The 24,625-nt window shown below is 32.4% G+C and overlaps 2 protein-coding genes across 2 annotated transcripts; one reads left to right on the forward strand and one right to left on the reverse strand.

The window, feature by feature from the left end:
- Nucleotides 1-1,106: 1,106 nt before the first annotated feature.
- On the forward strand, nt 1,107-5,838 carry LOC131639313 (ubiquitin-like modifier-activating enzyme atg7). The gene is made up of 14 exons (XM_058909817.1): nt 1,107-1,368; nt 2,459-2,676; nt 2,788-2,979; nt 3,077-3,131; nt 3,241-3,335; nt 3,472-3,664; nt 3,758-3,857; nt 3,951-4,095; nt 4,170-4,328; nt 4,420-4,608; nt 4,746-4,937; nt 5,020-5,135; nt 5,240-5,396; nt 5,504-5,838. Exons 1-14 carry the CDS (start codon nt 1,230-1,232, stop codon nt 5,669-5,671), a joined length of 2,118 nt encoding a protein of 705 aa, XP_058765800.1. The 5' UTR covers nt 1,107-1,229; the 3' UTR covers nt 5,672-5,838.
- An 11-nt stretch (nt 5,839-5,849) lies between these two features.
- Nucleotides 5,850-8,905, reverse strand: LOC131639314 (serine carboxypeptidase-like 40). Its single transcript, XM_058909818.1, has 6 exons — nt 8,496-8,905; nt 8,036-8,143; nt 7,633-7,907; nt 6,619-6,876; nt 6,324-6,532; nt 5,850-6,229 (listed from the first exon to the last, which is right to left on the reverse strand). Exons 1-6 carry the CDS (start codon nt 8,878-8,880, stop codon nt 5,965-5,967), a joined length of 1,500 nt encoding a protein of 499 aa, XP_058765801.1. The 5' UTR covers nt 8,881-8,905; the 3' UTR covers nt 5,850-5,964.
- Between the last annotated feature and the right edge of the window lie 15,720 nt (nt 8,906-24,625).

The raw sequence follows: 24,625 nt of genomic DNA on the forward strand, positions 1-24,625 counted from the left end.
GGCGCAGCAGTGTACCATCGTACTAGATTTTGTCTTTTAGCGTCACCTTCCTTATCTTTGAATTTGAATATTTCCACTATCAATTTCAGCACCACTGAATCTTTCCCTCCAATTAGTACTCTATTCCACTCTCTCTTTGTTAATATAGCAGCTTGCAAGTGTTGATTCTTTGTTACTCAAGCTTCCTCAGCTCGTAGCCCTTCGGCAGACTAGTTCAGTCTTGCCTTAAATTGACTAATGCTAACTTCTGCACACAAAACATAAATTAAACTAACAAATGGGAGCATCTAGTGTACTCCACACTAATTTGATTAAAACAATAAAAATGCAGGGAAAATAAGAAAATAAACATAGAATAAAACTAAACTATTAACTATAAAGCTATGTATTAACTCATGAAATGTGGGTTAACATCCACTTTACCGACACGACACCATCACGGGAATTTAAGATCACCATGTACACTCCAATTGAAGAAGTGCGTCTAACATTGAAGAAACTTGTACCTTATGGCGACAATCGCAAAGTTGGAAAGATCGAGTACTGCTCGCTATCTGTTGACACAGAGGGGAAGCTTGTGTTCATCAACCTTGACCTGAATAACAATGCTGATATGCGGGTTATGTGGAATACTTATACCATTTTTCAGGAGAAACCTCTGATTGAGCTAGATACGACCATTTCAAGATCGGTCGATGATATTATCATGATGTTGCAACGTCCACGTGGACGTTGATTTGTAATGTTTGCTTCGTGTTAAAATCCTTAATATATTTCCTATGTTTATGTTATGACCCTTATTTTTAGTTTGTGATAATGATGTTATTTATTGATGTTTTTTCTAGTTAATGTATAACACAAAATCGTAGTTATATCTCCGGTTCAAAACCGAAAATACATTTGCGGTTCTAATGTATAGTTTATCAATTTTTGGTACGCACCAGAAATATACTTCTGATTTTGAGGAGATTTTAAGAATTTTACGTGGTGCGCTAAAAAAACAAAGAGTGGAATAAGAATTCCCCTTAATTAGAGGTCAACTTATAGGCCCACAAGAAATCTAGCCCATATGGCCCATTAAGCAGAAGTTCCTTTGACAACTCGGAACACCAAAACAAACGTAATAAACTGAACAAAAACGATCTAAAGATCAATTTTACTGAAAATCCAAATCCGCTCGAACCTTATTCAATTTGAACTACATCGATCTACCAGTGGAAAAAACAACCATGGTGGAACCCAATTCCAAGAAACCTCTGCTTCAATTTGCTCCGATGCAGAGCTCCGTCGATGAAGGATTCTGGCATAGATTGTCTTCTTTGAAGCTCAACAAACTTGGCATTGATGATTCTCCGATACCCATTATTGGTTTTTCCTTTTACTGTTTTCTTTTTCATTCTTTAAATATGTTTTAGTCCACAATTATGTAAAAGATAAACTTTTGATACTCAATCTTTAAATTCTTGTAGGAAAGAGTTTAAACCTGGCTAAAAAATCTTTCTTTTCATGCTTAATTCTATACCATCTTTTTCAGCTTTCATAAACCATGTTGGGAGTAATTGATTAAACAGTTTAATTAAGTAGAAGTATTTAAGTATAAGCTATTTTTGCATGTACATTAAGCTGGATTATGGGTACAACTTATGGGATATCATTAGTTATTGATTATAGGGTGAAATATGTTTTAGTTACTATAATTATCTTGAATTTACTTTTTACTCTCTGTACTCACTATTTCGTCCTACTAATTATAAATCCGAATGCTTTTAGGGACTAAGGTTTTGTTTGGATTAACAATTTAATCAAATGCTTTTAGGGACTAAGGTTTTGTTTGGATTAACAATTTAATCAATTGCTTATAACATAAGTGATAATCGTATTAATCGCTTATATATATGCAGACTTTAGGCTTTGTTTGGATTGATGGAATCGGATCGAGCGGTATGGGATGGAATCAAGTGGTATTCCATAGTTTGAATCATTTTAAATCGAATGGATCGGAGAAGAATGGAGTGGTAGAGATTTCATTCCATTCCATCACTTACCACTGTATTTCCTCCCATCCGATTTGGGCGGAATGCAGAATTTGCCTTGTTTCGTCGTAGAATTTCCAAACAATGGAATGGAATCTTCATTACGTTCTGCTCCTTTCCCTTTCCATTCCGGACTGTTCATTTTATGATATCTAGTTAATGCCTTAAGCTGTATCATGACGGCACCTTATAGGATATCATTAATTATTTGTATAGGATTAAATATGTTTTTAATCCTATTATTATTTCAAATTATGTTTTTAATCCCTTTAAAAAATGAAAATTTTTAAGTACTAAATATAAGCTAAGCATTTACGCAGGTGCTTATGTGATGATTGTAAGTTATACCAAAATAAGCTTCTAAGCATCACCGTGATGACGTTTTTATACTCTATTCATTTTATAGTGCTGTGATTTGATTACAGGTTTCTATGCACCTTGCTCACACCCTCGAGTATCAAATTATCTAACTCTTTTAGCTGAGTCTTTACCTTCTGAATCAAGTGAAGCATCATTAATACCAGAACCAAGCCATGGAAACAGGAACAGGTGTTCTGTTTCAGGGATACTTTACAACACTAATACTGTGGAGAGTTTCCATGCACTTGATAAACAAAATCTGTTAAAGGAAGAGGCCAGAAAGGTAAACTGCTTTGTTCATGTAGATATTATTACAAGATGAGGTGATTGAGCACGACGACATTCTGACTAAAAAAGTTAGTCTCACATAAGTTTACCGTTTGTGTTAAATTAGATATGGGATGACATTCAAACTGGAAGAGCTGTGGAGGACTGTTCGGTACTTTCAAGATTTCTTCTTATTTCTTTTGCAGACCTGAAAAAGTGGAGTTTCCATTACTGGTTTGCTTTCCCTGCTCTGATGATTGATCCTCCTGCAACTGTGGTTAATTTAAGTCCAGCTTCTCAGTGGTTGAGCAAGGAAGAGGTGCTCTTAGTTACATTATTTTAAGCACTCAGTTTTTGTTGATATGATCATTATTTTCATGGATGTTGACATGGCTTTACTCTTAAATAAATGACAGGCGGAGTCCCTCTCTGCAGCCTGTAATGAGTGGCGTGGCTCGAAATCAACAGCAGGTATAAACCTCTTGAGTTCCTCAAACATGTGGAAGTAATCTCATTTATCCCTTCTGTTGCTTCCTCTTAATTCGGCATGTTTCGCCTAATAGTCGAGAATATGTGGCAGATGTCCCATTCTTTTTAGTAACTATAGATCCAAACTCACGTGCTACTGTTAGGCTTCTGAAGGACTGGGAAGCTTGTCAGAGCGATGCTCACAAGGTCCCTTTTTTCAAACTCTTGTTATAATAGTTAATTGCAAGTTTTGTGAAGTTGCTTTTTCATAATCATACATAGAACTCACTGGATACAAAACTATTGATGTCTTTATTGAAATTTTACTGGATTCTATTGGCAGATCCTATTTGGGTTTTACGACCCATGTCATCTCCCAAATAATCCTGGATGGCCTCTCCGCAACTTCCTAGCACTTATTTCTGCAAGGTGGAATCTCAAGTCTGTTCAATTTTTCTGCTACAGAGAGAGCCGTGGTTTTGCTGATATGAGCTTGTCCCTTGTTGGTGAAGCATTATTAACAACAGCTCCACATGGTAGAGCCGCGTTAATTATATGACAGTTATTTTATTGATAGATTTCTTTTTTTATCTTGTTGGGTTTCTAATGCGAAAAGATTAACTATATAGGGTGGAAAGATGATGTCCCTAATGCAGTTGGATGGGAACTTAATAAGGGAAGAAAAGTACCTAGGTGTATTAGTCTTGCACAATCCATGGATCCAACCAGGTCCGCTGTCTTTATTATTTTCTCCATGTAGGTTTTATTTAGTAAAGCAACTTATTTTTCAGCATATCTAATATCTTGAATGTGTTTTTATAGATTGGCCGTATCTGCTGCAGATTTGAATTTAAAGCTTATGAGGTGGCGTGCTATGCCATCTTTGGATTTGAGTGCTTTGTCTTCCCTCAAGTGTCTTCTCCTTGGAGCAGGCACACTTGGATGCCAGGTTGCGCGCATGCTTATGGTGAGTATTGAGAAAACCCTGTTTTTTGTTGTTTCAATATTTCAATTCTTGATAACATATATTTTTCGCTGCAGGCATGGGGTGTCCGAAAAATTACTCTAGTTGACAATGGCAGAGTGGCTATGTCTAATCCATTGAGGCAGTCTCTTTATACTTTGGATAACTGTCTTAATGGCGGAGAGTTTAAAGCTACAGCAGCAGTTGAAAGTCTCAAACGGATATTTCCGGCAGTGGTAGATCATCAATCTCGAAGACTTCACTTGAAGCTAAACCCTATAGTAAAATTTTCCACATAACTGAATGTTTTTTTTAATTCTTTTTCAGGAAGCGGAAGGCATTGTTATGGCTATACCAATGCCTGGACACCCAGTAAATAGCCAGGAACAGGAGAGCGTACTTGATGATTGCAGACGTTTGTGCGATTTGATTGATGCTCATGATGCAGTTTTTTTGTTGACAGATACAAGGGAAAGTCGTTGGCTCCCAACACTTCTCTGTGCCAATGCTAACAAGGTTGGTCAGATTATACTTTTATATCACCGATTAACACATGATTCATATTTTAAACTGAAGCATGTACTACTACTATTATTCCTTTCATAGTTTTGATTGCATCTTCTTGATTAACGTGAATACTTATATATTTGTAGATTACCATGACCGCAGCACTAGGGTTTGAAAGTTTCTTGGTTATGCGTCACGGAGCAGGTCCTTTGAGTAGCGCCTCTGACTTGAGTGCTGAAACAGCTAGTTCTTCATCTGCCGATTTGTGTGTAAATGATACAAATGGAAAACATAGACTGGGATGCTATTTCTGCAACGATGTTGTTGCACCAACTGATGTAATTTACATGCAGCATTGTGGTGTGATATTTGAAAAGATGCAACTTATATAACTAACTAATTCATACTTGCCTCCTGCAGTCAACGTCCAACCGCACTCTGGACCAGCAATGTACTGTGACCCGACCAGGGCTAGCTCCTATCGCTTCCGCTCTTGCTGTTGAACTTTTAGTAGGGATTTTGCATCACCCTCAAGGGTAATTCTGCCAATATTGAATTTATGTGGAACAATTTTGAAAAGATTCTTTGACCTGCTTTATGTATCCTGCATGAAACTCAGATATTGACTACACATTTTCAGGATATTTGCAGAAGCCGATATTAACAACAGTGTCTCCGGAGGTGCTGAGAACCCTCTTGGCATTTTACCTCATCAGATTCGTGGTTCTCTTTCTCAGTATTCTCAAATGAGCCTTATAGGTCACTCCTCCTCCAGCTGCACAGCCTGTTGTCATACAGTAAGTATGAATGATGAATAGTGTCTGGTAATGCCTCTTCGGTTGCCGCCAGCTATCATGATTATCATTTCCTAATCCCCTTTCTTTTGTAAAATTTCAACATTCAGGTTATATCGGAATATCGAAACCGAGGAATGGAGTTCATACTTGAAGCAATTAACCATCCTACCTACTTAGAAGATGTAACTGGACTAACAGAGTTAATGAAATCAGCCACCAAATTCTCATTGGAGATAGATAGTGAAGATGGTGAAGAAGATTGTTTTGAAATATGAAACTTCAAAACTAGTCACTTGTACATAAACTAATTCGGGCAATTATAAATTTTTGCCTATGTCAACAGTTTATTTTTTAGCATACCTTATCAAATGTACAAAACTGAATTTACATTCTTTGATTTATTTCAATAATTTGAACTACTTAATATGTTAAGCATTAAAAATTCTATGTGAATAATGCAAATTTGATATTTCATTAAGAATTATGATTATTTATACAAGTCTGATCAATGAAAGATCATAATTAGGATCTAAGAAATCCAATTACAATTGAATTTGCTTTGATTAGACTATGCCTTTATTTTTGGAGAAGGAAGAGGAGTGCCATCCAAGAAATGTTTAATCAAAGTAAGAGCTCTTGCTGGTTGATAACTTGGCACTTGATGTCCTGCTTCTCTCACTGTAACAAATGTTAGGCCTCCCTTGTATACTTCAGTATAGCCACCAACTTCTCCATAGGCTAACCAAGGGTGCCAAACAGTTTTAACCGGAAGGTTCATCTTCTTAATCGAATACTTAGTCGAAGTAACAGGAACCCTTCCGTCTGTATCACCGCTGTGTAATATAAACAAAAAGTAACCAATATTAATTTGATGACGTCGATTTTTGTATCCGTTAACGAAAAGAAAAGTGAGAATGAATATGTAACCTGAAAATCCAAACTCTGAGGCCGTTATTGAGAAACTCATGTAAAAGAGGAAGGACTGTTGGAGCGCTATCAACCCATTTTCGAATGACACCACTGCATGGACTCCATTCATATTTGAGTTTTGTGACATTAGCATGAATAGCCTCTTGAACATCTGGTCTATTAAGATAAGCATACACATAATTCTCACTGCATGGATCAGTCACAATCTACAAAAACAAATAAACATTAAGCCACATTAAATCTCTATTTATAAGGATTAAAAACATAAACAATATTGAAATTTGAAGCTTACAGTGTTCTTTTTGGGCTTGGAAGTGAGATTCTCATTCTTGCATAGTGGAGCATAAATGTTATACAAATCAATGAATGCAATATCTTCATTAACTTCATCAGCAACTGAATTGCATTCAGCAGTGAGATTATCCGATGAGGAGAAATCACAAACTTTGTTGACATCATAAGCTGCTTTGTCTGAGATGATAGCATGAGTAGCAAGAAAATCATACATTCCTGTCGAGTCTGTCGTATCATGGATCACTGCATTCCCTATCTGCACATTACAAAAAAATGTATCAGTTGAAAATTTTAGACTCTGTGCGGTAGTCTGTCCATAAGAACGACACATTATCAACAAATGCTATCATTTTTCATGATGATGATGATAATAATGCAATGTATAGTGCCTAAGGTGGACCAAAAAAATAATGGAGTGCTTATGGTCCACAAAAGACTAAAACCTTTCTAAATTCCAAATAGATTTTCCATAACAAAATAGAATGTCCCTTAGCTAAAACATGGAACATCCCAAAGGGACCACTTATCACAAATAACTACTACTTTGTCAATTTGTCTAATAATTTCTTAAAAAAGCATTTACATTTTTCTTATGTATCCTTTTGTATTTTTGCATATTTTTCTTATGTATCCTTTTGTATTTTTGCATATTTTTCTTTCCTTTTGTATTTTTATATATTTTTCTTTCCTTTTGTATTTTTATATATTTTTCTTTATTTCATGATGAATCGTTCATCTCATCTCTCACTTTCTTTCTACTACTTTTTTCTTTCTTATACTTCTCATCTCACACCCCATTCCAAAAGAAGTTAATAAGCCAATCATGAGCCATAAATAAACTAAAAAATATTAGACTCACACAAAAAGTAGTGGGCCTTAGTAATAGCATAATTGATTTTTATTTTCAAATCATAATATATATTATATTATTTGAAAAAGTTAATAAAATAACTTATAATATTTTTAATAGGAAATAAAAAAAGGTATAATTAAAAAGGAGAAAGTAACATACCAAGATTCCTTTGAGGTTGATGATTGTCTTATTTGCCTTTTTATTATGATAGAGAATGGTATGAGCAAGTTGAGGAACATAATGTCCAGCATAACTTTCTCCAGAAATATAGAAATCTCTATTTTTATATTCTGGAAATCTTTCCAACCAATTTACCAAAAATAAATAGTTATCCACAGCTGTTTTCTTGTCTCCATTGCTACTATAATCTCTAGAATTGTTTGAGTAAGAAAATCCCACTCCAACTGGAGACTCCAAGAACAAAACATTTGCAGCTTCAAAACCCAAATTGAATAATTAATTAGTCAAATATTTAACTAAACTCATATATTTTTTGCTATTATATAATAAAAAGTAAATAAAAAAAGAGAGTATAATTTCATATTTAGTAATATTTATTTACCATAATTCCATGAGTATCTATTTTGGTGAAGTGTTTTGCCATCACTGTTTACTCTAAAAGGTCCCAATTCTTGCATTGCTCCATAAGCTAGAGATGAACATCCAGGACCTAAATTCAAAATTAAATCATAATATAATTAATCACATCAATGAATATATTCAATTGTAAGTTTACTTTATTAATTATTAATTATTATTGGCCATGTTCTTTAGGATTTTTTTAATGGAACAAAATAGTTCAGATGTAAATGATGTTTCACCTAAAATGTGATAAAAAAGACAAAGAGACATGTTACATGTGCATGCCAGTGGTCATAGTCACACATAAAGACTTTCAATTTAAATAAAGAGTTTCCACCTTAATTTTATGATACTTCAACAACCAACATTATGCATTTAAATAAATATAAATTAAATTAAATTAAATCTAACAAATATAATGATAATAATATTTTTGTTACCTCCATTGAGCCAAAGAAGAAGAGGAAGAGTTTCTTTAGATTGATGAGCTTCAACAAAGTAATAGTAAAAAGCACTACCACTCAATTTATCCAATGTAACATACCCTCCAAATTGAGAGAATTTCACAAAGGGTTGACCAGGAAGCTTCTTGATTCTATCTTTCTCTTTGAGACCCTTTTGAGAATCAGAAATGGCATCAATGTCATACACAATCTCTTGTGCCTCAAATTCACTCTTATCAATTTGTGAATTTTGTAGGTACTTTGCTTTGTGAAGATTGTCAAGAGCTTCAACTTGTTTGTTTTTTCCATGGATTTCTATCACAAAGTGTGAGAGAATAATGAGAAAGGATAGAAGAAGATAAGTAGTAATTGGTTTGCTCATTGTGTTTTTCTGTGGAGATTCACAAGAGAAATGAAGGTATATATAAAGTTGAGAAGTTGAAAGTGTGTGTATATAAATCCAAAAGTAACTAGCTGTTTTTATGTAGCTATCATATTGTAGAAAAGAAAATAATTGTAAAATGATTTTATTTTTATTTTGTTGAAGTTGTAGAAAAGAAAATAATTGTAAAATGATTTTATTTTTATTTTTTTTTAACTTAGGAAACCAAGAAGGGGGTAAGATTGGTTAGCCCCCCAAAAATGATATGATAAGGATATGGACCAATTTTAAGATTAAGAGAGTTTGTTCTTGGCCACCAATCATGTTAAGGCCATGTGAGTGGATTCTATTATTAAAACACTATTCATGTGTAGTGTATTTTTCCACAATTCCACTCTTTGTTCTTTTGACTAACCACAATTTCACACTTGTGAGTCTAAAGGTTTGTTACTTTTGAATTCGAGTGTTATACTTATTATTTAATGTAAAATTATATATTTATTTATGACAAGATTTAGAAAAAAAAAACATTTGAAAATTAGTCAAGTGGTAAAGATAAAAGTGACAAATAGATGCCTCTGTCTATTAAGGTCTGTCCTGAAAAAATTTGTAAGAATTGAAATAGAAATTAGTCAAGTGGTAAAGATAAAAGTGACAAATAGATGCGTCTGGCTATTAAGGTCTGTCCTGTAAAAATTTGTAAGAATTGAAACAGAGCAGGACAAAACAAATATAACTAAGAATGCGAGACTAAAATTTTAATTTGTTTTCTATAATAAGAGGGTAGGGCGGACATGAAGGTCTTGCATTCTTAAAAACTAACAATTATTAAAAATTTATTAATTTTCACACTTGCAAAAGCTAAAAAAACCTATAAAAATAAGGGTGGAGCGGGGGAAATAAATACAATTGAGGCTGCGAGACTAAAACTTTAGTTCGTCTCCTAAAATATGAGGATATGACAGACATAGAGATCCTGCACTCCTAAAAACTAAATTATTAAAACGTTGTTAATTTTCGCATTCACAAAAACTCAAAATTTTGGGACGATGCAAACATATTACAATGTGTTTGTTTAAAATTTGAGAATTTCTTAATGCATCCTATGTATTACTAGAATACCTCGTGAAAATACAGTCATGTCTTGAGATTTCGGAGATATATCTCCAAACACACTAAAATTCAACACACTTCTGAATCAAACCCTAAATTCATAGAAAGAATACTTTACAAAAATGCATCTCTGAAATAATTTAACATTTAACAATCAAAAGGTGCGTTCGGAGATATATCAAAACTAAAAGACATATTCAAAATTGCATAAGATGCTTTTTCAAATATATAAGGTGGATTAAGAAATTCTTTAAAATTTTAACCACTAAAAAATGAATAAAAGGAACATAACATGCTGATGAGTTAGACTCATTTTGCCACCTTAGACTTCAAATCCATATATGTATTCTTTTTTAGATTTCATAGAAAAATTATGTACGTTAATTGTAATTTTTACGAGTTTTGCAAGGATCCGTTAGTTGTAATTTTTTATCGTCTTTCGGATTACTCCCGTCTTTTGTATTTGGGATTGAGTACCCCTGAGACTCTTTTTATATATTCCTCGATTATAAAAAAAAAACAATTTTTATTTTGTGTTGACAAAATAAGATTTAAAAAAAATGAAGAAAAGACCTTTTTAATATTTAATGGCATCTTTTTGTATGGTCCCGCTAAGCAAAATGTGGTTTTGTGGGGAGAAGCACTGAGTTTGATGATTAATCTATCTTTTACAATCACATGTATCATATATCCGATTAATAAAAATATGTTAAACTTTTGCCTCTATCTAATGATATCTACTCAATTTCAGAATCACTTTATTTATTAAATTCAGGAATAAGATAATTATTGTGTTCATTTCAATAACATGCTTTTTGCTGGAAATAATGATTGAAATTATGAACACAGCAAAGAGTGAGGAGAGAAAGGAAGGTGCCCAAGGAAGGAGGGAAGATTCATAGTCACAAGGGAAGCACATGTAAAGTGAGCTTCATTAGGGTTTCAATAAATACAAAAGAAAAAAAAAAACATTTATGAGATCTTATATTATGTGTCTTTATTATAAATTATTGATTAAGCTATCAATAAAAGGAAAAACTTAGTACTACAAATGGTAATTTTTGTCAAGTATATTACTTTTTTATACAAAGTTAATTACTTTCTTTTATTGTTTAATGAATATTTTTAGATATGTTGAATTAAATATAGTAAAATAGTGTATAAAAGATTAAAAGTTAAAATATTCATATTAAATGATGTGGTTGCAAATTCTGAAAAATATAAATATTAATTTGTAAACTTCAAGTGAATTTTTAAAATATATAGGAATTAATATGTACAAAAAGAATTAGGCAAAATTGCCTACAAGTTTCATTAAAAAAAGAAGGAGGCATGATAGGTTAATCAATTTCGTTTTTCACTTGATCACTTCTTCTTTGTCTTTAAATTTTAAATTTCTAAACCAAAAGCCTTAAAATTAAAGTACATAACTTTTATTTTGTTTAAATATCTTCATTTCGGATTAGTGGTTCAGATTAACCAACTAAAACAATAGGTCATTTATCTTTAGTGTGATGAATGAAAATCTAAATGTAAAAAAAAAAAATTAAATAGGTTTCTAGTCCCTAAAATTATCAAAAATTACTTTTAATCCCTATAAAAAAAAAAGTTGACTTTTAGTCTTTATAAAATTACTTTTGCACTCATTTTTAGTCTCTCTACAGGAACTAAAAGTGAGTGGAAAAGTAATTTTATAGAGATTAAAAGTCGACTTTTTTTATAGGGACTAAAAACCAAAATTGAAATATTTATAGGAAAAAAAATTTATTTAGTTTATTTATTTTTAGTGTGATAAATAAACATCTAAATGTACTTCATCTTTAATTATGAAGTAGAAGAATTTGTTCGTTTAGTCACAAAATATTGTAGAAATGACAATATTGTAGGAAGACTATAACTGTTAATGTTGCAAACATAATGTAATATAATTGACCAGTTCAAGAAAACATAATCTAGTTTAAATTACATTATTTCACAAAATTCTATCTTAAAAACCAGCTCTTAAAACTTGTAATTACTCCATCGAAATACACCCGTATACCCGTATGCTGATTTAGGGGACCTTAAAACAGACAAATTGTTAATTCTTAAAATTAATAAGTTGTTAGTTTAAAGGAGTTCACAAAACTTGTGAAAAAGTTAGAATCAATTTTTTTTTTAATATATGTGGTATCCAACTAGTCAGATCGACTAATCCACATAGAGGGCTTTCATCCCGCGTAGCCCTTGAGAGTTTGGGATTTTTTTTTGGTCCCGGACACCATCGAACTCGAGACCCCAACTTGATATTTTACTCGCATTTCATTATTATAACACCACAAACTAAAGCAACTATTTTCATGAAGGCTCGTTCTCACGAAAAGATGTGTGTTGATAGAGAAAACATAAAACGCCATGAAAGATAGGGAAATAATCCTTACATAGAGTGTCAAATATTCTAATAATTACAAGAATCAAACAGTACAAAAAAATAGACGAGCAAAACGAAATTTTGTAGATCATGATATTTTGGCCAGTAAGACTAGTGTTGCGAATAAATATTGTATTTATACATTTTATAAAACACTCTAAATTAATCAAAAAAACTTATTTTATTTTTTAAATGTATCCTTTTATCTTTCTAATTTTTTACTTATACATTTTTTAGTTTTGTAACTCAAAAAACTCAACTCCGTACTTTACACTTTTAGAGGAGTTAACAATGTCATAGTTATGGAATGAAACACCTTCCTTAGTCTAATTGTTTGAAGAAAAAAAGAAATCATACTTGTGAGTTATTAGTTGATCCCTCAGATAACCTTAACGTTGAACAAAAACTTTGGCATGGCTAATAGGAGATTACATCCAAAACCAATGAAAAATTTGGTTTGCTAGGCCCACAACAACATTTAACACATGTATGTGTGTTATCGTAGAACTACCAACAACATAAACTGAAATTTTATTCCTTAGAGGAATGATGTTGCACACAATGTCCTAGCAACTAGTTCGATAAGTTAAACCAGAACCACCATGGTTTACTTGTACAAGATGATGGAGCAAAAAAGCAACAAATAACACAATTAATTGGTAATCCAGTTCCGTGAAACCACACCTACGTTTAGAGGATTGAGTCCACAACCCAAGAAAGGAAATTCACTATTAGTAGCTCAGTACAATGAGTCTTACAAGCAATAAAAAATCATATGCGGTCCTCTGCCTTTTCTAACACTATCCAATGACTTTATATTTAGAGCCCCCATAAACATGAGAGTCTGCTCACTTCCTTCTCTATCACACAACTCGTGATGGGACTTTGAAATCTCCAAACCCTAGTGATCAACCTCAACCAAAACTATGAGAGATGTTGAATCTTACAACTCAACTAGACAAACCTATTATACTAAGTTGTTGAAACATAGAGGTGTACATAAAGATTATACACTAATTGTGTTAACTAAGTTACTGAAACTAGACAATCCTATTAGTGAAACATAGAGTTATTTTTCTTATAGCAAATGAGGGAATCACTCTATACGAGTTACTCTTTAAGAGAGCACCAAAATATGAGCACTTGAGAATTTTTGGTTGTTTATGCTACAAGAAAAATAGCTCATAAGGAATCAATAAATTTGATCCCAGAGCTAAAATGATAAAAAATGATTGGATATCCACAAACTTACAATCCCAAGACTCGTGAATGCTTCATATCAAGAGATGTAATGTTTTATGAACATGTATTTCCTTACCATGTGTAAGACAATAACGGGCCTACTAATTTTGGAAATAAATCATCAAATGATAACTTCAATGATGAGCCTTCACTCTATAATGATGCATAATTGGAAGCACTAAGCCTTGAGGAAATCACCCTTAATGACCAAACATCAGGTCCTATGGAGAGTTTACCTATTAAGGAGCCTGAGCATATAAATCACACTGAGAGTGAGTCTATAGAGGAAGAACATGTATCCATATATGACGTGAACGAGAAAGTCACCAATGATCCTAAAAAAGAATCACCAAGTGAAGGTGAAGGAGAAGCCTCAAATGAGTGGGAGCCTCAGGACATGTCAGGCATAAGACGACCTCCAACTTCTAAAAGACTATGATTGTGGAAAAGCAAACATAAACCCTAAGTGCATATAATCAGTTCCAGAATCATCTTCAGGTATTACATATCTCATCTCAAAAATTTTAAAATATGATAAGTTTTCACAAAAACATAGAGCTTACCTTGCAGGTATCACTAATGACGAAGAACCTCAATCATATACCCAAGTCGTCAAGTACACAGTTTGGACGGAGGCCATGGCTCAAGAAATCAAGGCTCTGGAAGACAGTGAGACATGGGAACTAACTAATTTACCGCAAGGAAGAAAATTGATAGGATGCATATGTGTGTACAAAATCAAACATAAAGGTGGGATTGAAAAAGTACAAGGCCAGATTAGTTGCAAAAGATTACACACAAATAGAAGATAGGACTTCAATGAAACTTTTGCATTAGTGGCCAAAATAACCACAGTCAGATGCTTGTTAACAAATACAGTGGCAAAAGGATACAAATTACAACAAATGGATGTTAGCAATGCCTTCTTACATGGAGAATTGACAGAAGAAGTATATATGAGTCTTCCATAAAGATATAAAGTTCCAAACAATTGAAAAATTTATTGCATGGCTTGAAATAGGCATCTAGAAATTGATATAGCAAACCATCTCAATCATTGATAAAATATGGTTTCCAGGACAACCAGTCTGATCATAGTCTATTTAGTTATTCACATGGATCAATTTTTATTTTTGTTTTGATCTATGTTGATGAATTGATCATTGCTAGTAATGACGTTGAGGCTTGTGATCAGTTCAAGCAATATCTTAGTCAATGTTTCCACATGAAGGATCTTGGGTCCCTTATATACTTCCTAGGCCTAGAACTAGCACAAGGGTCAGAAGGGATATTCCTTTGTTAAGTAAAATATACCTTAGACATTTTACAAGAATGTGGAATGCTTGGTTGTAAGCCTTCTTTGTTTTTCATGGAACAAATTCACAAACTTGCTTTGGTCAAGGGACCTCCACTCTTAGAACCGTCAAAGTATAGAAGACTAGTTGGTCGCCTAATTTACTTAACTATCCCTAGACCTGAATTAACCTACTCAGTTCACATTCTAAGTCAATTCATGCAAACACCACTCCAAGACCCATTGGGATGCTGCTACATGAGTCTTACGATATCTAAAATTTTCTCCGGGTCAAGGTATCATTCTTCCACAACATACTAATCTACAACTAGTTGGCTACTGTGACTCAGGTTGGGCATTGTGTCCTATCACCAGAAAGTCCATCTCAGGTTATCTAATGAAACTTGTCAATACTCCAATATCATTGAAAATAAAGTAACAAGCCACAGTCTTTCGATCCTCAAGTGAGGCTGAATATCGTGCAATGGTACATGCCACAAGTGAAATACTATGGCTGTGTAACCTGTTAGAGACTCTGCAAGTTCCATGCACCAAACCCACACTTCTGCATTGTGACAATCAAGCAGCTCTTCATTTAGTTGTAAATCTGGTCTTCCATGAAAGAACAAAGCACATTAAAATTGACTGTCACTTTATCAGGGAACACATACAGTCAGATGCCATAAGCACAACTTACATGCCCACCAAACAACAAAATGCTGACATTAAGCGTAAAAGTTTTTCAAGACCTCGTGTTCCATCACCCTGCAACTCGAGGGAGAGTATTAGAGATATATTTAATAGTCTGTTATTAATTTGTTAGGGTGTATTCTATTTTCAAGGTTTGTTATTAGTTTGTTAGAATTTATCATATTTTTAAAGTTTATTATTAGTTTGTTAGGGTTTATCCTATTTTCAAGCATTTAAAGGATAAATCATCAGCCTATATATAAAGACATATTATGCATCATTGTTTTACAATTATTCACCACAAAATACAATGTATTTTCAAGTTAACTTTATATTACTTTGAATCATACAAATGCATCATCATCCCTTGTGAATAACCCTCTAATTTTTTTTTGAACAAAATGTTTTTTTTCTTTCTTCGAGCGTAATATTTTCAAAAAACTTGGATTGAAAATTGTGGAATTTGACATTCTATCATCGACTTGATCAATGTTTTGTGTTCATAGAGAGTAAATTTTACACTTTAAATATACTTATGAGATCTATAAAATACAATAGAGTTGGTTGATGGTGACAAAAATACGATGTGGTTGTTGGATGTGACAAAAAATACAGTAAATTTTATTGTTAGTGGAAGAAATTGAGAATTTTAATTGTTAGAATGTTGATAATTTTGCATGAAATACATCAAGCTATTTGAATTTAGGTTAATTGAGATCCATTTAACATAAAAAGAAGAGTGATTTTGATTCAAAGTTAAAAGTAAAGAGATGAAATTGTGAAAATAAAAAATTTAATAATATTTTGAAAACATTATAAAAAATATTTCATAGGTAGAAGAATATTGACAAGTTATAAGCATGTGTAATTCTGTACTAATCGAACTATATAAAGCCAATTTGTTGTTTCTTCTCCAACATGCAACAAAAAATGCTTCATCATAAGATGCAACTGCTTAGCTGTACATTGTTCTCATTCGGAAAATGCTACTGTACGAAATACTTGACCTTGACTCCATAAGAAGATATAATAGTTGTCTTATTTTTATTGGTTAAATTTATATTTTATACTATTTGGCTTCTTAAATTCTTTAGTATAAAGTTATTGTTGAGTACTATAAAGTTTCATTTATATATGTTGTTCATTAATTTAAAGCATGTGCTAAGATTTAACGAGGAGGGAAAGAGAGAGGGTATCAATTAATTACATTTATGAATAATCAAGAGGAAAAATCGCTATCAATTGGTACATTTTGGTAAGGGTGATCACATGTGTGATCCCATTCAATTCGACGATCCAAATTAATTTGTGTTTTATTTGAGCTATTTAAGTTTGCGATTAATTTGAAATAATACGTTTAAACATAAGGTGTTTTTGTTTGGATAATATAATTTTTGTTTAAGAAAATCCATAAATCCAACCAATTCAATAAAAAATAATATTTTTATTTGTTTAATATATGTTATAAAAAAATGTCATTAATTTATAAATATTTATATTCATATATTATAAAAAAATATAAAGTAAAGTCATTCTCAAAAATTAAACTCTATTTTAATAATTTATATTTATCTAATTCAATAAGTATATATTAGTTAAGCTACCTTACTAACCATATAATTTTTATAAATTAATTTAAAAAATTATCAATTGAACTTAAATGTTAAAACTTTGAATTATAAAATTAATTAAGTTTTTGAATTTTCATAAAACATAAAGTTATTTAATTATATTTTTGGAAATTTTAAAAATAGTTACTTCATCCGTATTATGTTAATTTTTTTTTTTTGGCTTTATACCACCGGTTTAGTCCGGTTCGGGGTTCCATCCCCCTCCCGATCGTAGTTGCGGGGGATCGAACCGTGATTCTCCCTACCAAGTCCAGCGCCAATCACCACTGGACCAACTAACGATTGGTCGTATTATGTTAATTTTAATGACAAAACAAACATTATTTAATAAAATAACTTTATTAACAATAATGGAGTAATTAAATAAATTATGGTAAATTGGTAGAAAAATAATAATAAATACTCTATTAATATTTTAAACGGACAAATAGTTAAAGATAAATAAAATATAAATTTAAAAGAAAACACATATTGTAACACAGATATATTGTAACACAGATGAAGTACTACTTAAGATCAATTGAATTGGTTGGAATTTAATTTAAAAATAACAACTTTTAACTCAATATAAATCTATAAAATTTAATTGAGTTGGATAAAAGATTTAAGCAAATGCTACTCTCTCAATCCATCCCATGAACATCTTTCATGAACATTTTGGAAGGTTCCTTTTCCATTACTTTAGAGTATGTTTGGATGAGATAATTAAGAACTTTTAAGGAATTTAAAATTTTAAATAATTCAAATGATTCAAATGAATCAAATGAAATTCATTCAATTTTAAATTCTTTTGTTTGGATGGAGTATTAAAATGATTTATTGTAATATTTTTGAGTCATTTTCATCAATTTAAAATTTTTGAGCCAAATTTAAAATATGAAAAATAGGGATTAATTTTCAATTTTTAAAAATTTTAAGGGACCATTTTGTAAATTTGAAAAATTATTAGGGACTTATTTGCAATTTTTTGGATAAATTTATAATTTTTATAAATATAAGGACCATCTTGCAAATTTTAAAAAATTAATAATAAAAAATTTAACATGGTTCTTTACTTTTTGGTGTAATTTGAAATTCTTAAGAGTGTGTTTGGATGAGGCAATTAAATTTTTTTAAGGAATTTAAAATTCTAAGCAATTCAAATGATTCAAATGAAATTCATTCAATTTTAAATTCTTTTGTTTGAATGGAGTATTAAAATATTCATTGTTATATTTTTAGTCATTTTCATCAATTTTAAAATTTTTGGGCCAAATTAAAAATATGAAAAATATGGATTAATTTGTAATTTTTAAAATTTTAAGAGACCATTTTGTAAAATTGGAAAATTATTAGGGACTTATTTACAATTTCTTAAAAATTTTTGGGATAGACTTAATTTTTATAAAATTTAATAACCATCTTGCAAATTTTAAAAAATTAATAATAAACAATTTAACATTAAGTTATGGAACAATTTTAAATTCTTTACTTTTTGGTGTCATTTAAAATTCTTTAAATTTAACTTGAATACAATACTTCATAAATTTACATCATTTTTAACAAGTCTATATTTTTCATCCAAATAATGAATTTTGTTCAAATCATTTTCAATTCCCTTAAAAAGTTATTTTCTCTTATTAAAATGTCCAATCTAAACACACTATTTTATAAAAAAATATTTTATAAAGAAATATTTCATATATACTTTATAATTTTATTTATTGATTTTAATTTTAATTTTATTTAGACTAGAGTATTGATCTTTTATTTTACTTTATTTAAAAAATGAATTCTCATATTCTAAATTTAAATAGTTTTAATTTTTTCCTCAATTATTTGCACTAAAACGTGTATATTTTTTGTGAATAGATATCTTATAAATTTTCAAAGGTTTTTTTGCCACCTTCATTATTTTTTTACCAAAAATTGATGACATATTGATTTTTTATTTACATTTAGCTTATAAATTTTTATTTAAAAATTTACAAAAGTTATTATATAATTTATCACGCTTCACAAGAAACACATCAATTAACATACAAGTTAACATATTCATTTTAAGTACAAAAAGTATTATGAAATAATGGAACAAAAACTATTTGAATATGAAATACTATAATTAATTTTATAAATGAGGTAAGATATAGGATGAAAATTTAAGTTAAACTTATTGTTTAAAATTTTTATTAAATAATTTTATTATTAAAATCAATATAATTAATATTTTTTTTAAATCGTGCAAAATATAAATACTACATTTCTTCATGAGACTGAAAGTCGATAACTATATTTCTTTTAAAAATTTAACCAAACATATAATTTAAAGTTTTTACCTTTTCCCTCTCACATCAATTTTTTTCACAAAAGAATAATCTCTTATATAAATTAACAATTCTATTTTTTCTCGTTTGACATCGGTTTTTATCAAAAAAAGAGAATAATCTCTTATATGATTTAAGGATTCTACTCCTTCCTCCTCGCATCAAATTTTACATTTGAAAATAATTAATTGAAGTGATTTAAAAAATAAAAATATTATATGTTATAAAAACAGTACTCCCTCCGTTTTTTATTATAAGTCGTTTTGGGAAAAAAAATTGTATTTAAATATAAGTCGCTTTACAATTCCAATGAATAATTAATGCTATTTTTTCTATTATATTCTTAAATATTTATTATTCTCTCTCCTTTCAATTATATAAATTTATGTTCCACATGTGATTAATGAAGAATAATTTTGTAAAAACCTTCATAATTTCTCATTTTCATACAACAATTATTATTTTTCTTAATCTGTGTGAAAAGTCTAAAACGACTTATAATAAAAAACGGAGGGAGTAATGTTATTTAGTACGAAAGATTTTGAACAAGAAACACAAGAATGTACATGTGTCATTAATTTAGTGGATAATTTTAAATTTATTATAAATTAAATTTCTTTTTTAATAAGGATCATGGGGTGGTTGTGATAAAGAATGGTTGAAATTTATTCTTGCTTTTCTTGTTTTCTCTTTTTCTTACTAATAAGCATTTTCCTTAAAAATAATTATAAATTGTAATTAGATTAATATTTTAAAAAATAAAAAATCTTTAAAAAATATTAAATTACTATTTTAAAATAATTATTAATTAAAAAATATCTTTTTCTTAGACGAATAGAATGACTAATTTAGTTTGTAAATTAATAAATAGTGAATAGTAAATGTGAAATTTGTCCATTGCACACTTGACAAAGTAGAATGTTGACCATATAGAGCATGAATCACGGGTCTAACCTATAAGTAAGAAAAGAAGGAAGGGTAGGTAGGGAATAGGTAGTAGAATGAAAACCTAAGCAATTTATTCGTTGTGTAAATTTGATAATGAAACAAGACAAAGAAGATATGCAAATTTCATGGCAGAGACAAGATATGGAAACGCTACGGGAAAGGAAAAGGCATTACTCATTTCCAGATAACTTCCACCCCTTCCACCATATTTAACATATCACTTCTTTTACAAAAAGGTTACATAAGAATAATATTAAATGAAGATTGGTGTACGACCTCTTTTTTTTTTTGAATAAAGCCTCGTATATTAAAAATGAAACAGACCAAGATACAAAAGATTGCAGGAAAACATCCTCAAAAAAGAAGGAGAGACAAAACCATCTCCATCAACAGGATGAGAACCTAAAGCAAGGCAAACCTAGTCTATTACTTACAAAATCCTTCCTTAAACCTAAAGGAATGGACTCAAAAATGGTTAGAGAAGTTAAATTTAAGCCTACATTAGCTAAGAAATCTGCACAAGTGTTGCCTTCTCGGTAAATATGGGAGAAAAAAATACGCTTACTGCAATAAAAAGAAAGGCAGACTCTCCACCTTCTACGGAGCTGCCAGGGAACCAAAGAGGAGTTAGAGATGGACTGAACCACAAGTTTGGAGTCCGACTCAATCCAAAGATTGTTCCAACCCTTTTCCATAGCCATCTCCATAGCACATAGCACTGCCTGGAACTCAGCAATAGTAGACGAAGGCCAAGGAACAAAATTAGCGAAAGCTAAGAGGAAATTACCTAAATGATCCCGAAAGATACCGCCACAACCCGCAGACGAGGAACTAAGAGGGAAAGCTCCATCTGTATTACATTTAACCCAAGAAGGCGGGGGAGGATGCCAAAAAAATTCCAAAATACGAGGAGCATCCGGAGGCCTGATTTTAATGTCAAATACTTTAAGAATCCGAAAATCATCCATAGAAGAATTGGAAGTCGCAGAGGAAGTCAAACCGGTTAAGTAGATATGGTTGCGGATTTTTTGAATAGTGGCACGAAGATTGGGGGTAATATTTTTGAATCTAGCCCAATTCCTGGCCTCCCAAACAAAGTAAAAGATATAAATGATTGCTGCCTTGAGGACCACCGCACACTGCTTGGATCTAGACGAGCAACGAAACCACCAATCCTCCAAAGACGACGGCGGCGAAGAGACCTCAACAGACCTGTAAAACCAGCTCCAAACCTTACTAGCAAACTGGCAAGCGAAGAAAAGATGGTTAGAGGATTCCTCATACTTGTTACAAAGCGAACACATAGAAGGGAACCGCAAACCTCGGAGTTTGAGTTTGTCGTCCGAAGGAATACAGTCCAGCATGAACTTCCAAAGCACCAAAGATTTCGCAGGCGGGACAACACTGAACCAAACCGATTTCGGCCAGGAAAGAGCAGTGGAAGGATCTTTGTAACCATAAGCTTCTTTGAGAGAGAGATCACCGGATAAGGAAAAAGGCCAGTGTAAAATATCATCATCAGTAGGCGAAAGGGTAGGGAAATTCCGCTGACGAAGAAAGGGGAAAATCTGATCCCAATCAGCTGGAAAAATCCAGTGGCCATCAGTGAAAAAATCAGCAATCGTGGATGAAACAACAATACCGTTGGAGCGGAGAAATCCTAGAGAAGTGTCTTCAATAAGCGGAGGCCCGCACCATCTATCTAACCAAAAGTTAATAGAAGAGCCATTGCCAACAGACCAAACTCCAATCTCTTTAATCAAAGAAACTTCAGGTTTTATGGAGGACCATAAAGACGAAAAAATGTGGAACTTTATCGGACCGTAGCTCCTGAGGACCCTACTCTTCAAAATACAGGCCCACAGCTCCTGCCCAGTAATCAAATCCCAAGCTAACTTAAGATTACTAGCCTCCTTGAGCTTGATTAAAGATCTGATCCCTAATCCCCCATTAGCAAAAGGTTTACACATCTTTTTCCAAGCCACTTGAACTAGCTTCTTGTTCACGACGGAACCCGTCCAAATAAAGTTACGAATGCTTTTTTCCAAATATTTGAGAAGGGCGATAGGCCAGGAGTAAATGGCCATGGTGTGCGACAGCATGCCAAAAACCACAGAATTAACCAAAGTTGTTCTCCCCGCCATAGAGAGCACCGAACCTTTCCACGCAGCAAGCTTAGAGACAATTTTATCCGCTACCGGTTGCAAATAGGCCGCCTTAACTCTACCTTTGAATAGAGGAACTCCAAGATAGGTGAAAGGGAGGGAGCCTTGAGAAAAACCAGTCAGCGCCAAAATATTATGAAGGACATTCGGTGAAATGGAACCCGCGTAGACGAAAGACTTACTAGGATTCACCAGCTGACCGGAAGCCAAGGAATAAGATAAGAAAGTTTCTTTGAGCAGATTGATATTGCTAACATTGCCTTTACAAAACAGAAGGATGTCATCGGCATACATGATATGTGAAGGAATACTGTGAGAAGCAGAGGCCTTGATGAGAGAAAGAGAGCCCTGAGTGACGAGTTTGGAAATACCACGACTAAGAACATCCTGAGCTAAGCAGAATAGTAAAGGAGAAAGCGGGTCTCCTTGACGAACCCCTCTCGTGCATCTGAAAAACCCATGCTGAGAGCCATTAATAGAGATAGAGAGCTGAGCGGAAGCGAGAATACTGTGAATCCAAGAGCAGAAAGTATTATCAAACCCAAAGGAATTAAGCACTTTTAGGAGGAACTTCCAAGACAATGTATCGAAAGCTTTAGCGATATCCACTTTCATGGCAATATTACCACCAAAAGAATTTTTATCCAGCAGGTTGACAGCTTCAGAAGCAATACAAACACAATCCCTAATGCTTCTACCGCGAATGAAGGCTCTTTGCGCCGGCGAAACAATAGAGGGCATAAGAATGGCAAGACGGTCCGCAAGAATCTTTGTGATGATTTTAAATTTGAAGTTAGCAAGAGCTATAGGACGGAAATTAATCATGGAATCCGCATCTTTGACTTTAGGCACCAGGATGATGGAGTTTGAGTTATAGTTAGGAAGAATCCAGCCACAACGAAAGAATTGGGTGACCGCACTGCACACGTCAAGTTTGATAATTTCCCAATAGTTGTGATAAAAAGCACCACCAAACCCGTCCGGACCAGGAGCACTAGACTTATTAAGGCTGAAAACCGCAGTTTTGATCTCCTCCGCCGACGGGATGGAAGAAAGCATTTTGTTCATATCAGCCGAAACCATGCTGGGTATAATATCGTCCACCATGTCCAGCCCCTGCGGATTATCTGCAAAACAGAAAATATTAGTGAAAAATTCAACAGCATGATTCGCAATTGCAATCGGATCCTGAAGAGTCTGATTGCCATTCTTTAGAACAGAAATCTTGCTTTTGGAATGTTGGATCTTTGTCACCCTTTGGTAAAAAGCTGTATTCCGGTCTCCGTCTTGATGCCAGTTAAGTCTAGATTTGTCTAACCAAAACTTTTCCTCCTTGGCCAAAGCTTTCTCTAAGTCATGTTGAATGAGTAACTCATGATTTTTAAGCAGAACTGTGCATCCCTCTTGAGCAATTCTGTTCTGAGTTTCCAAAAGTTTAGCCTGCAGATCCTTCACCAAACTGTGCACATTACCGAAAGTATCCCGATTCCAGACTCTTAAATGAGATTTGAGCAACTGCAACTTTTTAGTTAGGATATACATCGGACAACCAATCACAATAGTCTCCCAAACTTTAGCAATCAAGGCCTCACAACCTTCATGGAGGGACCACATACTAAGAAATTTGAAGGAAGAGGGATGAACAGAGATATCAAATTGAGAAAGTGCTATCAAGTTAAGAAAGTCTTAGGAAAGTGGAGAATGTGTGTCGATTATAATGATATGAATAAAGCATGTCCCAAAGACTCGTATCCACTCCCGAGTATAAACAAGTCGGTTGACATCTCAGTCGGATAAAAGCTTTTATCATTCATGAACGCATATTCTAGCTACAATCATATAACAATGTACGAGATAAACAGAGAGAAGATTGATTTCATGACTGAGAAAGCCAACTACTAGTACAACGTAATGCCCTTTAGATTGAAAAATGCATGAGCAACATATAA

Source organism: Vicia villosa, unplaced genomic scaffold, assembly GCF_029867415.1.
Source record: "Vicia villosa cultivar HV-30 ecotype Madison, WI unplaced genomic scaffold, Vvil1.0 ctg.002594F_1_1, whole genome shotgun sequence".
Classification (NCBI taxonomy): Eukaryota; Viridiplantae; Streptophyta; class Magnoliopsida; order Fabales; family Fabaceae; genus Vicia; species Vicia villosa.

Excerpts from the sequence above, each read along its gene's own strand:
- LOC131639313 (XM_058909817.1), top strand. The coding sequence starts at position 1,230 with ATGGTGGAACCCAATTCCAAGAAACCTCTGCTTCAATTTGCTCCGATG. Across the intron at positions 3,132-3,240 it reads TGGCTCGAAATCAACAGCAG|ATGTCCCATTCTTTTTAGTA; the intron begins GTATAAACCTCT and ends AATATGTGGCAG. Across the intron at positions 4,938-5,019 it reads ATGTTGTTGCACCAACTGAT|TCAACGTCCAACCGCACTCT; the intron begins GTAATTTACATG and ends TGCCTCCTGCAG.
- LOC131639314 (XM_058909818.1), bottom strand. The coding sequence starts at position 8,880 with ATGAGCAAACCAATTACTACTTATCTTCTTCTATCCTTTCTCATTATT. Across the intron at positions 8,144-8,495 it reads TCTTCTTTGGCTCAATGGAG|GTCCTGGATGTTCATCTCTA; the intron begins GTAACAAAAATA and ends TTTTGAATTTAG. Across the intron at positions 6,230-6,323 it reads CTCAGAGTTTGGATTTTCAG|CGGTGATACAGACGGAAGGG; the intron begins GTTACATATTCA and ends TATATTACACAG.